The sequence below is a fragment of the Biomphalaria glabrata genome, chromosome 1, assembly GCF_947242115.1.
Source record: "Biomphalaria glabrata chromosome 1, xgBioGlab47.1, whole genome shotgun sequence".
NCBI lineage: Eukaryota > Metazoa > Mollusca > Gastropoda > Planorbidae > Biomphalaria > Biomphalaria glabrata.
Window position 1 is genome coordinate 66,027,352 of NC_074711.1, and position 17,263 is coordinate 66,044,614.

General features: G+C 38.8%; 1 protein-coding gene across 3 annotated transcripts in view; it reads left to right on the forward strand.

Moving 5' to 3' along the window:
* The window catches only part of LOC106058624 (insulin gene enhancer protein isl-1-like), a 131,028-nt gene that overhangs the window by 88,327 nt on the left and 25,438 nt on the right, over positions 1–17,263 (forward strand). For all 3 annotated transcript variants that reach the window (XM_056008673.1, XM_056008654.1, XM_056008664.1), the window contains exon 5: positions 9,546–9,808. In XM_056008673.1, the coding sequence (XP_055864648.1) occupies positions 9,546–9,808 (263 nt within the window). The remainder of the gene's footprint in view (positions 1–9,545; positions 9,809–17,263) is intronic.

Sequence of the window (17,263 nt, forward strand, 5' to 3'; positions counted from 1 at the left end):
TGGGTGTACAAACATCTAACCAGCACATAGTGGGTGTACAAACATCTAACCATCACATAGTGGGTGTACAAACATCTAACCAGCACATAGTGGGTGTACAAACATCTAACCAGCACATAGTGGGTGTACAAACATCTAGCCAGCACATAGTGGGTGTACAAACATCTAACCAGCACATAGTGGGTGTACAAACATCTAACCAGCACATAGTGGGTGTACAAACATCTAACCAGCACATAGTGGGTGTACAAACATCTAACCAGCACATAGTGGGTGTACAAACATCTAACCAGCACATAGTGGGTGTACAAACATCTAACCAGCACATAGTGGGTGTACAAACATCTAACCAGCACATAGTGGGTGTACAAACATCTAACCAGCACATAGTGGGTGTACAAACATCTAACCAGCACATAGTGGGTGTACAAACATCTAACCAGCACATAGTGGGTGTACAAACATCTAACCAGCACATAGTGGGTGTACAAACATCTAACCAGCACATAGTGGGTGTACAAACATCTAACCAGCACATAGTGGGTGTACACACATCTAACCAGCACATAGTGGGTGTACAAACATCTAACCAGCACATAGTGGGTGTACAAACATCTAACCAGCACATAGTGGGTGTACAAACATCTAACCAGCACATAGTGGGTGTTAAACTCAGAAAAAGTAGTCATTATTTCCAACACAAAGTAATTAAATGTACTCTGTGTCAAAAACAGTCCCATGTATAATATCTTCCACAATGACTTACAGCAATTGTCTAACCAACAGGAGACTGATCTTTTTTTTTTACGAAGCTTACAACGGTCTGGGGTGAACTACCCAGGACTGGGTTGGGCATGGAAAGAGGTAGCACGGGACTCTGTTGTAGCCAGAAGTCTCCATTGTAGTCGCTGACTGCTCCCACAGTGGACTTTTGTTTAACAAGGGCACGCAACTCTGTGATTAGAATCGATTGTTCCCTATTAATCATGATTTGTCGGCGAGTCTTTGAACTTTATTAGGAATCATGGCGTACTTAACGCCCCCACCCCCCTCCACTACTTCCAACGGTGATTCTAACCCTTCTTCATTCTCAAGCGTGAACTGAATCTCCCGCCCCCTAGCAGCTTCTTTCAAACGTTGTGTCCAAACTGGATCTGATTTACCTCCCTTTTCTAATGTCTAAAACGATTTATAGCTTGTGGACAAAGAGAGACGTATGGCAGGAGGGGGGGGGGGGGCTGGGGGTGAGTGTGAAGGGGAATCGATTGAATGACAACCTGGTTTGACGGTTGAAGTGAGAGTACATTTCAACAGGGTCAAGAAAATTTCTGCCCCTGGAATCGTCCGTTGAGTTATTGAGATGTTGAAAAGGGGTGGGGGTGGGGGAGGAGTATTGTTACGTTAATTGACCCATCGCTCTTTACCAGTGGAAGATTTAAAAGACTTTTATTGGGGCTAATATTATCTTCTTGTTCGCTGAAATTCTATTCGGTTGAAGTTGATGGTCTTTAAACAATGCAATGGTAGTTTGTTTGTTTGTTTTTTTCCAAAATTTATAATTTAAAAAAAAAAAAAAAAAGGTGACGATGGCGGCCTTGAGAGTTAGCCAGACTTACACTGTACCGCAGACACGTAGTCCCTTTTAAATCCCATTCACAGCACTGACCACGAGTTCATCAATAGTAAACTCCTTTACCAGTGTTTACCAGAGAACATACTGTTCATTTATTGTTCTTGTGTTATCTTCCGTTGTGATTTTACGTACATTCAAACAGCGTATTCTCAGTGTTAGATTAAAATAAAGAAAGTTTTAAATCTCAAACTCGATTTATTTTTCATGCATAATTTTTAGTTTTTTTTTGTAAAGTTTTAAATATTTTACAGATTAGAAAAATACTTAAATAATTTTTTTTTTTAAAAAAAAAAGCTCTTATTCTTTTCTCCAGTAAATTATTAAAATGAATGATTTTTTTAACGACGGATGGTGAAAATTTATGACCTGAAACTATCAACTGAAGTGGCTGGCCGATTTATTTTCCATATTGGAAGAAATGGAGGGAACATAGGTGGAAAATTGAATGGCGGACGTCGGGCAGAAGCGGAAGTTCACGTTTTGATTTTCAAAAGCCCAGAGTCGTTCCGTGTTTGGTGTGGCTCTGGGTGTGTGTCAATAGCGGTGGTCTGTTTGGGGGGTAGACCTGCTGGAATCGTTAACGTCAGTTGTTCAGACTAATCAATAAATTATGGGATGGATTGTGCACAAGATCAGAGGGTGTGATGGCTAGTAGAAATATGTGTGTGTGTATTGTTTGGATCGCAATAGCAATGTTCATAATTTATTCGAGATAATTTAGAGTTGTTCTGACGGTGGTAGAGATGTATTTGTGTTTGCGCGCGAGAGAGAACGATAGAGAAGAGAGAGAGTGAGTGAGAGAAAGTGAGAGAAAGAGAGGGGAAAAAAAGAGAGAGGAGAAAAAAAAAGTTTCTATAACACGTTGTACGTAAAACTTCAGATTAAAAATAATCAAAATATTTTAAAAATACTTTTAAAAGAAAACTTAAGGAAGGAACTGCACATTTTACAGCCATATATCTCAATACTGTAAGATTATTTCCCTTTTTCTGTATCAAACAAAATAAAATTATTACCACTCATTAAATAATTGATTGGTAAATTATTTTATTGATTCATGATTTGTTAGGTACACTGAATAATTGTGCACAATGTCAACTTGATCCGAGAATGGCAAGTGGGAGAAATTTGTACGAGACAGACTGACAGACAGACAGACAGTGGTCGGGTGGGTAGTCACGTAACTGCCGATTTGATGTTCAGGGCGTAAGTCTAGGTGAAAGAAAACATTTTTCCATTCATAGTGAAGAGCAGTATAAGCTTGGCCGACTTTCTGATCGCTACCATCATAGCCAGCATTATAGAGTTCCTCCATTGTGATTCGATGATGACCACTGTAGTCATCCAGGTAGGGGGTGGGGGCTGAGAGCCTTGCACTGGGATTTTATGCCTCCTAGTGTGGCTGGTGAAACCTATGTGAGTCCTGAATGTTCGGCTGCACCCTGGGCAGGTTATTACGGCTGGAGTTAGTGTCATTGGCCTTGCTTTGTTTCTCTGACGCTTTTCTTCTGACAGCACTGTTCTCTTGTCCAATGCAAAATGTGCACCAGTTTTCATAGCGCGACGCCATGATGCTCTATCAAGTGCTTCCGTCGGCAGGTGGCCGTGTCACTGCTGCTGAAGGCTTACAGAGAAGAGCTTTGGGCGTAGCTTCGCGTTAGCATACCCTCTCAGTTATACCATAATTGATTTATAATCAATTCTTTTTTGAAATCTTCATATATATTAATATGATTATTATTCATTTAGCGATTTTCTTTTATTTTTGCAACCAGTGCCAATTTACTAACAAAGTTCGGCTAGACAGGTGAGGAAACGGTATCTGCCGAATCGCAAGCACAAGTTTCTGTTTTAACAAGATAGTGAAAGAGAAGTTCAATGTCATATAAAGCTTCTCCAAATGTCATGTGTGTGTGTGCGTGTGTGTGTGTATGTACAGATGCGATACAAAAAAAAAAGGTAGCAACGTGTGTATGTTTATTTTTAAATCGAGATGTTATCTATCCAATTTTGGCGCACATATCAAACCACTGGCTCGTCAAAGATGACAGATCTTTTTGTTGGCGCTATGTAGCATTTAATCTCTTATTTAGCAAAAGTTTATTTTAGCTAAAACCCATAATTGAACGGCTTCCGTTGTTCGGTAAATCTAGTTTCCATTGAGCGCCCTCGACTTCTGGCCTCCAGCAACACTCGTTACGTTACGAGATAGCGCCAGACAGTTTCACACACAACTTCCCACACAAACAACCATTGAAGAAACGCTAGAAGACCCCCTTCTGACACCATTTTAAATAAATAAATATATATATATATATATATATATATATATAATATATATATATATATATTAAAATGTCCAATGCCATTTTCAATTCGTGTCTCCCTCTCTCTCTCTTTAAATATATATATATAATACAGATATATGGCAGAGTGTTTATATACATGTAGTTCGTTTTAATTTGTTTCGAAATTCACTCGTTCAGTTCGTACATTTATGAGCCACACCTTTGAGTTGAGGACATAATCAAGCATAACGTTGTATATATATACACACATACGGCCCAAAACAAAACAGACATTTATTTCTTCTACGTAGGTCTACTAGCGGCACGTCAGCTCTGAATGGCGCGTGATTTGCCCACTGCTGATTGATGGCGTAACTCTGAGCAGACGATTTGTCAGGACTATTCAGTTTAGTACAGCGAATCTCAAATAGAGCTGGTTGCTGGTTTTCTCTAAATTATTTGCGTTTTCATTAAGATATTTTATCTCTTTTTTTTCCCTTGCTCTCTCCTGTAAACACACACACACACAAACGTGAACATTCACACTTATAAACAATCACATTAAAAACACGGAATACATTCGTTAGGTTAAGAATAAGGAAACAAACTTTTATTCAGATCACATGACAATTATATGTATGAATATATATTTCAAACACATTTTTTTGTTCCTACAAATTTTCTTCCGATAAATTGTTAGAACCGCCAACACTCCATCGCGATCGTCTGTTACTGGCTTTCGTTCTAGGATAAGGTTGAATAGGATTTCTGTTTCGTCCGTCAAGCCTGTTTATAGAAAACTGCCAGTCATTTGTTTGCTTTAACTTGCAGATGTGTACAAAGTTCTGTCCCCTTGGACGTACCCACAAAAATACAGTACAGTGTAAAGAAAAGTGAAAGAAAAGAATGGAAGTTAAAAAAAAAGAAAAAACACTTCCCATACATTATAATAATGTTGAAAAAGTCTTTTTTTTTTTTTTGGTGTGTGTTTGTATGGGGGAACGCCTAATCTGGCCAACTGTGAGACATGTTTGCTTCTTTTTTAAATACAAAGTCAGAAAACGAATCTTATCAGTAATTAATTTTTCGGTGTTACTATATCTTTAGCCCCCCTCTTCCAGTTAGGAGAGTGGAAAAGGCTGAGGGGAGGGGGCGCTAAGAGGGAGAGAGGCGGGTGATACACGTGTCGTGATGGCTTGTTTGAGAGGGGCTGTCATTCTTCGAGGCTGAGTTTGTCTCTCCCTACCCTCCCCCAATCATTTATTCACCTGTTTATTTGCACAGGTCGTCAGAGCGCCCCCCCCCCCCTCCCTTTTTTTTTTCGACGCTGCACAAGAATTGCTGTAAGTATTAGAAGGGGAGTCAAAAATGAAGAGGGCGCCGAATTGTCGAGTTTTGTTTCGATTTTTTTTTTCATTCATTGATCAAACTTTGTATTGATGGCGCTGAAAGCCTTTGAATGAGAAAACTAATATACTTATTAATTTTTTTAAATTTTAGTTTTGAACCCAAGATCATCTATTTTTAGTGAACTCCGTGTAATTTTTTGCCCAGCACATATCAAGACATATGTCAAGACACATATCAAGATACATATCAAGACACATATCAAGATACATATCAAGATACATATCAAGATACATATCAAGATACATATCAAGGCACAAATCAAGATACATATCGAGATACATATCAAGACACATATCAAGATACATATCAAGACACATATCAAGATACATATCAAGATACATATCAGACACATATCAAGATACATATCAAGGCACAAATCAAGATACATATCGAGATACATATCAAGACACATATCAAGATACATATCAAGACACATATCAAGATACATATCAAGATACATATCAGACACATATCAAGATACATATCAAGACACATATCAAGACATATATCAAGATACATATCAAGACACATATCAAGATACATATCAAGATACATATCAAGATACATATCAAGATACATATCAAGACATATATCAAGATACATATCAAGACACATATCAAGACACATATCAAGAGACATATCAAGATACATATCAAGACACATATCAAGACCGTGATGAAGGCTAAGAATTCCACGTGAAAATAAAAAGCATCTGCCCATTATATAAATATATATATTTCACTTTTAGTGATCAGTGATCAGTTTTAACTATATATATATATATATATATATATATATATATATATATATATATATATATATATATATATATATATATATATATATATATATATATATATCACTTTTAGTGATCAGTGATCAGTTTTAACTATATATATATATATATCACTTTTAGTGATCAGTGATCAGTTTTAACTATATATCTATATATCACTCTCTGAATCATTTCAAACAAGTGAAGTTCTATATTCTGGGTTTGGCCAAGATCATTCGTGATAGTAGGCTTCACTACTGACTTGCCACGTCGGCCACGAGCTATTGGTCTCCACTGCCCACAGGTAGCGACGCTGCGGTTTTGAATCCTTCTGTGACGGTTGGTCTCGGTAATGCACCGCAACATTTATAACATTGCTTTTGCTTTTTGTCTGCATTTTGATGCTTACGATACGGCGTGATTCTTGAAGCAATAAAATGCAGTAGCGTAGTGAAAAGAAGAGAAAATGAAATGAAGAAATGTGGCACCGGTATAAGGTTACCTACAGAAAATATATGAAACTATTAGGAAATAATTAGACAAAGTACGTAAATTACCTAAGCGTTGAAATGTCCGCTGGCGATTTAAATTTACTTTGTGCTATAAAAGAAAGAGTTTCCTAATTTGATTTGAAAGTGCTCAAAGTGCAAAAAAATTATTCTATCCATCCATCCATCCATCCATCGATCCATCCATCAATCCATCCATCCACCCATCCATCGATCCCAGTGGCGTTACAACCCATGGAGGGCTCTGGCTTGCTTCAGCACATCCTTCCATTCAGATCTCTCTTGAGCCTTTCAATTCCATGCCAGAACTTGGATGTAGACCTGTCAATTCATAGTATTCGTTGTATTCGGTTTTAGTCGGTACGCAATTTTTGCCCTTCTATTCTCTTTCTGGGTGACCTGGGCAGCGAAAACTAGAATGTTATACATTTTAAACTACAACGCTTGACGTCACTTCCTATATTCTGTTCACCAGAAACACCAAAAGCTATTTTTAGCTATACGCCTAACATGTGAATCTCCACTTAAAAACAACAAATCGCTACAATTACACTCGTCCTATTTTATACAGCTCTTCGTCATTTTAGAAGCCTTTCAGCTACTTTCAGCTACTTTCAGCTACTTTCAGCTACTTTCCTCTATGCCAGTGAGGACAAATTAGCTCCTGAGTTGATCTTTATATCGCACCTACGTCCTAATTCCCAGTTTACTTGAGAAATTATTTCATGCATTTACGTATATGGAACTATTTACATCGCACTAAACCAAAGAGCAGGTTTTAAACATATCGAGTTATTAAGGCATCTGTACATTTATTGAGAACAGATTTTCAAATTCCGGATATTGAGAATGACAAAGAGGAGCCGTGTAGAGGTTTGTCATAACGATGTACTTAAAATAGGTCATGTTCCTGTGTAGTGCCCGGTCTGGGTAAAGGGAGGCTGTAGGCAGTTTTTTTTTTCTTTTTACATGAGATTTCTTTATTCTCTTTAAGCTTCAATACAAATGAACATCATCATCATTATCATCATCATCATCTGTCCCTTGACTTTCGTCGTAGGGTTACTGAGTAACCCAATCCCACTTTTCAGCAATAGGGTATCAAGAGAGAGGCCGGTTCATTATTTTATGTTTGCGCAGCAGATTTTTTTTTGGGCGACCTTATAAATATTATTGGACCTATGAGCAGTTCACGTTGGTGAGAGTACATTTTATATCATGTCCCTTATTTTTGTATATTCAACATGGATATTAGTTGTTATTTTGTGTGTGTATTTCTGAAACGTGAAAGCCCCTTTAAAAGGGAGGCCCTAGGTGGCAGCACAGTCTAGCAATGTCGTAAATTCGGCCTTGCTCTAGTGTGTTCCATGACTTTACACATGTGCTTGATTAGTATACTATGTCGTGTGTCAGCAGCACGCGCACTAATGCATACTCTCTGTCGTCTGTGAGAATCTGTCTACCTTATTTGTTGGGGTTTTTTTTTGTATCCCCATATGTGTCTAAGGAGATATGTCTTTAGGAAAACAAAATCTGTATTATTGTAGCCTCCCCTCATTTCTGCCAATTTTTTTTTACCTAAAAGTATGTATGAGGAGGGGAAAGAAAGAGTGACAGGGGAGCTACAGCAAGCACAACACGTCTGTGTCAATCTGACATGTCATCCCTGAGTTTTGGTTTTCCAGTTTCTCCGCCAAGCAAAGGGAAATAAACCTGGAAGTCGTCTGGTTAATGGCCCCTGCTTTTGGTTCGATCAGCGGTCCTCACACATAAACAGATGGGAAGCTAAATAAATGCTGGAAGCTGGAACGTTGGTTGTGTTTCTTTTTGCTGCAGACGTGAGCCGAAGTAATGGTTCATAGATTTTAGAACGTTAAGTCTATACATGCAAACACTTCTACAAGAACACACACACCTTATAGCACGCAACTAGTATTTCCTTTTTTTTTTTTTTTTACACTAACGCTCTTGGCAGGGTTTACAAATATGAGTTTTTATTTTTAGATCTGGGTTGTTATTTATATAAATATATAAATATAACCTTCCTCGCTCTACCGCTCAGCCACGTCACCCCGCCCACGCCCCCGCGAGATTTTTTAGTCTTTTATTTTTCAACCATAAAAGACAGTCCAAAAAACTTTGTATGATTGTAGATTCTGACCATCTTTGTAGATCTAGAATAGCATAAAGTGACAATATAAACGTATTGATTATATATAAAATTAACTCACACTGTGTGTGTCTGTAAGTGTGTGTCTGTGTCTGTAATGTGTATGTGTGTGTATCCAACTGATAGATGGAATGATACTTGTCTTCCGTTCCTCTGTTCTTCTAAATAATTGTTTCGTTGTTTTTTTTCTCTTTTTAAGTCTTTTCTTGTTTTCAATTCCCCCTAAAGATATGTCAGACAATATATTTGCTTTAATATGACATATCTACCATCGTTTGACCATGCTAAAAATACCTTCATTTTTCTCGCTACTAATTCATAGTTTTAAATATTTTGTTTGTTTTCCTTTTTCTGTGTGTGTTGTCATTAAAGAAAGCAAGTTATCCTGATCATGCACGTAACATCCAATATCCACGAAAAGAAAATCAAAATGAGATCTGACTTGGCGCCAGAAGACAAACTACAGTTTTGGTAGAATGTTTGAGTCGTAAACAAAAACACATCCCAGAATTAGGTATTTTTAAGAACCAAAGTAAAGAAATTTGAGAACTTTTGCTCATTCTTAAAAAAAAAAATTTGTTTGCTTGTTAGTGAGGGTGGGTCTCATTTATTAAAGTTTTCTCTAGCACTAATCTATATATATATTTCTAGACTTGTCAAACGTATCAAAAAGAAAACTGTCTCAATAAACAGATCGTTCATGTTATCTTAATAATACAGGTCAGTCTTTTAACATTGACTAAATTTTGATCCACTTCAGGTCGCGGCGACAAGTCGTCAAGGAGTAGCCACAAGTCTGACCACAAGACCACGCGGGTCCGCACGGTGCTCAACGAAAAGCAGTTGCACACTTTACGGACATGCTACAACGCCAACCCCAGGCCCGACGCCCTGATGAAAGAGCAGCTGACCGAGATGACCGGTCTGAGTCCCAGGGTGATCAGGGTGTGGTTTCAGAACAAGAGATGCAAGGATAAGAAGAGATCCATCCTGATGAAGCAGATCCAGCAACAGCAGGAGAAGGTGGGTCTGTGTGTCTGTGTATACATTGACGTGTTGCATTCTGTCACCTTCTTGTAGGTGTGTTTAAGTCGATGTGTGTTTTTTATGTCGTCACGTGTGATAACATAGTACTAAGGTCGAACCGGAAGTTAAACATGTCGCTACTGTTCGTGTTACTTGTAACAATCCCAAGACCTATAACTGTAAATTGCAAGCACATACGAGACAAGAACATATCACTGATATCAGAGCTTATGTGACTATTTATGTTAGTTCTGCTTTCTTGCCAGCAAAAAATTATATTCCTGCGGTATACTACCAACTTCGTCACAATGTTGAGCTCTTCTCTTTCAAATCTAATTGTATTGAAACAAGTTTTCAAAATTTGCATCTTTTTTTTTTTTTTTCGTCAATGTTATATCCGCTGATGTAACTAGCTTCTTCTTCGTTCTCTGGTAGTAGCTTTTATACATAATATTAAAAACATTAAAAGCGTTTTGTATTTCCATAATTCACTTATTTAATCAAAATGACATTCTTACCGACTAGAGTTACAAAAGAGTTTTTCATATTTTCAAATGTCCTTCTTGTAGTTTATAGTTAGCGAGACATTCACTTAGCTACATCTACCCACAGTAGCACTGAAGTTTATAGTTAGCGAGACATTCACTTAGCTACATCTAGCCACAGTAACACTTAAGTTTATAGTTAGCGAGACATTCACTTAGCTACATCTAGCCACAGTAGCACTGAAGTTTATAGTTAGCGAGACATTCACTTAGCTACATCTAGCCACGGTAGCACTGAAGTCTCAGGAAGTGTCGTGTGCCTACTTTACGTTTCTCATGAATGCCATTGACATTCAGATTGTGAAGCTAGTTAAAGGTGACCATGAGCGACGCACAGTTTTGCCGTCATGTGATCATAAGGTACTTTTGGACTGGAAATCACTGCACTAACATCATGTTGATCTATCTGGGATGCCTGAAAAACTCGAATACAAAAATTGATTTGTACTTTAAAAGACTATTGCTGACTGCAGTATAAGAAACTTCTGTAAGAAATGAATGGTAGATAACCTTGAGCCCTTCAATGTTGACTTGACATAAAGAGCGTCTTGTCGTAGTTTGAGAAACTCGCTAAACGTAAGAATTCAAAGCGTCGTCTTATATGACGTCATTCTGGACAAAAAAAGCCTGCACTCTCTAATGCCAAACGTTAATGAAAGTGTTATGGTGAAACTAGCTTGGCACTTTATAGGCGAACACGTTTTTGTTAAATTTAACGACATCATTCGCCGTTTTCGTACGACAATAATCATTCCCGACAACCACAGGCAATAAAGTTCGATTTTCTCTCTTTCCCAACTGCTTAATTTTATTGTCATAAGGCCAAATGCCTATTTGAATATATTCATTGCCTTTTATTTCTAAAGTCTTTTTTTTTAAACGTTATTTTAAATTTACTTTCGTGTAAGTAAAAAAAAAAACAACCCAGCTACAAAACAAAAGACAGCTATGCATCCAATAAAAATGGCTAAGCCAGACACCTAGAGGCATGCGTCTAGAGATTTCCACTTTTTTTTGTTGTATTCACTTCATTGCCAACATTCCTTCATGGGGCAATAAATAAGGGCCTCATCGAGACGCAATCGCTAGCTGCATGTCTCAGGAAAGACTGTTGGGTGATCTTCTATCTAAAAGAAAGACAATACCTTTCACACACTCATTCCTCTTTCTCGTAAACCCCCCCCCCCACCCCTTAATTCCTTATTTCTCACCCCAAAAGTGTTCCCCCACTTTTTTTGTCTGTATTGCCCTCCCAAATATCGCACTCTGTACCGTTATGTTACGATCCTGAATGAGGGTGTTTGGAAAAAAAAAAGAAGTGGAGGGGGGGGGAATGGGAGGGTGAAAAGGAGTATAGGAGATGGGGGGGGGAGTTAAAGGAGTTGGGGGAGTCTCGGTGTTGAACTGTAAAATACCCCAGCACTAAGTTTTATTCCTCGGGATTTATGCAAAATTTATGGGTATTTCTCTACTTTTTTTTCTCTAGGTTTAGAGGTTTGGAAGGAGCTAAATGCGAAGGGGAGGGGGGGGGGGTCTCTAGGAGTTTTAGAATGTTCATCAACAACAATAACAAAATTAGAGATGGTAATATGTTGGTAAAATGTCCAATGCCAATTTAAATTCGGCAATGAAGAACAAATTAAACAAACAAACAAACAAAATACCCAACACTATAAGAACTGTAACAATAATTTCCAAATAGATAAAAATAAAAACAAAAACGAATCTATTGTGCTCTTCTTCTTTATAAGAAAATGTTTAGTCTTGTGTTCAGTTTGAGATCTGCCTTTAGAAATGAAGATTCTTACGGTGCAAGACCAAGCCTCCTGCGGACCTCAAGGGTCGGTGCGGTGCGAGGAAAATTCCAACCCCAGGGCCATCGAGACATTTGTTTTTTTTTTACAATTTAACCATTTTGTTTGTTTTGTAACAAAGCACAAGTGCTACGACTGTATGGGACACATACCACGTGACCGTGGAGTAATTTTTTAGGCAAAACGAAGCAAAATGAAATGCAAACGTAGATGAAGCAATGTCTTCAAATAAATGCTACTTGACAGAAAAACACAGAATTTTGTTCCGAATTGCTAATAGAAGTTACGTCTGCCTCGACTTCACAACGAGGCGGTGATGCATATTGATGAAAATCAAAAACGTTTTTAAATGCAAATACATTTTATAGTGCAAAAGCGCAGTGCCGTATTTAGGCTTGAAAAGGCCCTATTTTTTTGTTAAAGGCCCTTTTGATATTTTTAAGTCCAGATATTATACATCAGAACTAAATATTCCTTATATAAGCTATGGTTTTTGTTGCCTATACGTCAATCTGGCCCTGCAAAAGCGCGTATTTTCATATGTAGTGGGTTAATGGGTTTTGTGTAGTGTAACTAGTAGAGACACACTCCATAACAAGGTAGAGAGACTGGATGTGCCAATCATGAAGTGAAATAAAGAGAACAAATAAAAATTCTTTTAATTATTGTGAAAAAAAAAAGTTCGTTGTTGATCCTGTCAAACCATGGTCAAACTATACCTTTTAGTCAACCTTCTTGTCTTTTCTTAGTAGCGCCCTTATGTTACAGTTACAATAGTTACTAAAGTCATACTAGGAGACGGATCAACCCCACCCCCCTCCCGGTCCGATCAGCGCACCCCGGCACTCGTCCTCCCCTGGAGGCTAATGACTGTATCAGATCTTCGAGAAACAATGAGAGACAAACAGAAGAGTGGAAGATTGCAGATTGGAGCAGCGCCGCCTCCACGAGTCTCAAACAGACTTGGACGATCTAAAGATGAGCTTAATGTCGATGTCATCGCCGTTGAGTTTGTATTCCTCCGCGTTACACGAACAAATGTCCCCTATTTACTCTTGGTCTATAATTCAAGTTGGCAAGGCTTGCGTTGTGAGGTCGTACTGCTCCGCTGAAAAAGAAAAACGCACACAAAGAATGAAAAAAAAAAAAAAAGCTACTTTTGTGTGTGTGTGTGTGTGTGTGTTTGCTTTGTGTTCGTTGGTTGTAATGTCAGTAGTCGGGACTTCAAGTCATTGTCGTAATCGTGGTAACATAGTAATAAGTCAATAATCTTTGTTTTGATAAACTAGCATCTGCATCGGCCTAGTAAGAACAGCCCAGGAGAAATATTAAAACTCAAACTAATATAGAGGTTCATTTATTTTGGTAATTATTAGTGTTAAGTAAATGGTAGTGTGTGGCTGATCTAAAGACGTCGACGACTTAATGTGGAAATTAGGGGGGGGGGGCACCCAGATAAAGGGAGTCGTTGCATCATGACTTTCTAACATTTAATCTTGGGTAACAGTCCAGCTGGAAAGCTGGGTTTGTCCAGGTATGACCCACTATGTCTTTTATTTACTCTAATCTTGGTGTATTATAAGTTGGTATTGATTTTAGTAGAATAACATGTAAAAAAAAAGTTTATGCAATTATTTTCCAAAAAAAAAATCTAACACAAAAGAAATAACACACCCCCCCCCCTCCCCAATGCCAACTGTGAAACAAGAGGGTAGAAAACAAGTCATTCTACAAGAAACAAATTGAGAGAACAACAACTTTTTAAAATGTCATTGAACTAATGTGCTAACAATGAGGCCAAAACTAGAACTGCACCTTTTGTGTTTGCAGGCGTGGTGACGGAAAGATACGCAGCTAGGGTTCCAAACCGAGGGATTTCGGGTTAGGCTATGATTTTTAATTTCGGGATCCTTAGGGTCTCCAAGTCCATCCAGCTCTAATGGATATTTGACGTTAATAGGGGAAAAGTAAAGGCGATTGGTCGTTGTGCTGGTTACATGACACTCGTGAATTGTGGGCCACGGAGACAGATGACCTTTACATCATCTGAAGGTCTAAAAGGGGAACTTTACTTTTCTGCTATTGGACTACTATATTTCTGAGAGATCATTTGGCACAGAACTTACACGAATTACTTCTGGAAATTACTTTTTTTTGTTGTAGGAAATAAACTTTAACATGTCCAAAAATAATCTCGAACAAAATGAAGTCTAAATAAATAAATAGAGCGACTGTAGAATAGGGTCAGAAATAGCCTCAGAAATAAAGTTCAATATAAAGACTGCTGTAGAGCGCATAAGACTACCGGAGAGCCTTGGAGAGACCAAGGGATAACTAGAGAGCCTTGGAGAGACCAAGGGATAACTAGAGAGCCTTGGAGAGACCAAGGGATAATTAGAGAAATTTAGAGAGGACGAGATTTTTAAAAATGAGGATGAGGAAGCCTTTGTCAAAACAAAAGGAAAGTAAAAAAAAACAACAACTGAGAACGAGAGAGTGAGAGAGAGAGTACGAGAGAGAGAAAGAAAGGAGAGAGAGAGAGACGAGAAGACAATATAAAAATAAAACATTCCAGAAGCCAGCTCGTCCAATTGGTTACATGTTTTGATTGTCAGGGTAACACGTACGTAATGAGCGTGACGTCACTTGATTGACAACTGACATTCTTAGGTGACGTGTCAGGGATGGGTGGTGGGGTATCCTCATTGGACGTTTCAACGTTGTATCTGTTGTTATGAGAACCTGACATATTAGAATAACGTGTACTTAGCGTTATACATACACGTATCTGACGTGATACAAACTAGTATTTTGTATTATACAAACAAGTATTGCAAATTATTAAAAGAAAGTATTGAGAATTATACAAATACGTAACACATACTATAATGACAATGTTGGGTATCACTAGTTGTAATGTAGCCACAAACAACTAATACAACCTCTCCTGTAGGCGTTATAACTAACTTTCACACACATTTGAATGAAAGCTTGATATCTTATAAACAAAATCTAGATTTATTTTTTTAAATAAAGATTTGCATTCTCTGTATCTCATTGTAGAAATGTACCAAACCACAAACTTATTCACAAGGTGTTAAAGAATTTAAATATATATGTAGATCTAGATCTCATCTCACATAGAATCTATTTCAATAAGCACCCGAGTACATTTCTGTTGCCTAGAGGTTCAGCACCCGAGTACATTTCTGTTGCCTAGAGGTTCAGCACCCGAGTACATTTCTGTTGCCTAGAGGTTCAGCACCCGAGTACATTTCTGTTGCCTAGAGGTTCAGCACCCGAGTACATTTCTGTTGCCTAGAGGTCCAGCACCCGAGTACATTTCTGTTGCCTAGAGGTTCAGCACCCGAGTACATTTCTGTTGCCTAGAGGTCCAGCACCCGAGTACATTTCTGTTGCCTAGAGGTCCAGCACCCGAGTACATTTCTGTTGCCTAGAGGTTCAGCACCTGAGTACATTTCTGTTGCCTAGAGGTCCAGCACCCGAGTACATTTCTGTTGCCTAGAGGTCCAGCACCCGAGTACATTTCTGTTGCCTAGAGGTTCAGCACCCGAGTACATTTCTGTTGCCTAGAGGTCCACCCCCAGTACATTTCTGTTGCCTAGAGGTTCAGCACCCGAGTACATTTCTGTTGCCTAGAGGTTCAGCACCCGAGTACATTTCTGTTGCCTAGAGGTCCAGCACCCGAGTACATTTCTGTTGCCTAGAGGTCCAGCACTCGAGTACATTTCTGTTGCCTAGAGGTCCAGCACTCGAGTACATTTCTGTTGCCTAGAGGTCCACCCCCAGTACACGCTAGAAAACTCTAGAGCTATTACATTTCTCTATCTCTAGTTATGCTGACAATGATGACAAATGTCGACAATTCTTTTCGGAGTAAAACTCCAAAGTTTTATTTTCTATTTTCCAGGCTAATATTAAATATTAAATGATTAGATCTAGTTTCATATAGGAAGAGGGAAGGGGGGGGGGGTCGTTCATGTCAGGGACGTAGAATATATCTACTGGTCAACAGATCCTATCCTTTAGTTTGCGAACCAAGCGCAAGGTGGACGGACATTGCCCATCTAATTTACGTTTACACTTTGGAGACAACTCTGAATGGACTATAAATATCTAGCCTCTTACGATCTATTCACTCCTGTCATAATGGTGGTTTAGACAAAACTCACCCCCCCCCCCCCCCTCAAAACAGAGCATTGTGGTTTTTTTTTTAATCTCTTTCACTAAGTAGAGAAAACACAAAGTACATCATGACTTCTGCTGGTTCATCCTCTCATTCTACCGCCCCCACCCCCGGTCACACACAAACGCTCATCACAAATCTACCTCCTGTTCAGATCAGACATGGCCGTGGTTGTCTTCCCCTGTCTACAAGTCTTAATGATGTGTTTTATGCCAAACATTACTACCCACGTGTTGCTCTGTTGCGGTATCCCCTCCCCCCCCTTTTTTTTTTTTCTCTAGTTTTTTTTCTTTTGTGGGTCCAGGTGTTGCGTGAGGATCGCCTTCATCTCCCCTCCCCATCCCCTTTCCTCGAACTGTAGCAAAGGGCTATGTTGTTTTTTAAATTTCAAAGCCCTACCCCAGTCTCCTTGCAGGGCCTTTATGTTAGGGGAACAAACTGAAGTCTAATGTAAGATTGTTGCATAAAATTCTTAGCGGGAATTAAAATACCGCACCTGCAGATGATACTCAGCAGTGCGTCACCTTGACCTTTAGGGCCACGCTGGCCATTGCTTTCAAGTTAACAGTACGATATTGTCTAAGTGTCGGCATCCTTTAAGACATCAGTACATTATCAGTCTCAGAATAGTCCGTTAAGGAGAAGCTACTGCCTGAAGCAAACTGACAACCTAGCGACAGACCAAGTTCTCACTCCTTAAAAGTGGAACAACAGTCTTGCCATACTAACAGCTCTGTCGCCAGAGACTAAACTGGCCCAAGCAGTGTGTACACTCCAGAATGTTCCTATTAGGCGATTTGACTAGACCAGACTTTTTCTTTCAAAGCATCCAATGATTTATCTTGCTGCGACATCATGACACAATATTTGGGCATCTCAGACGTGT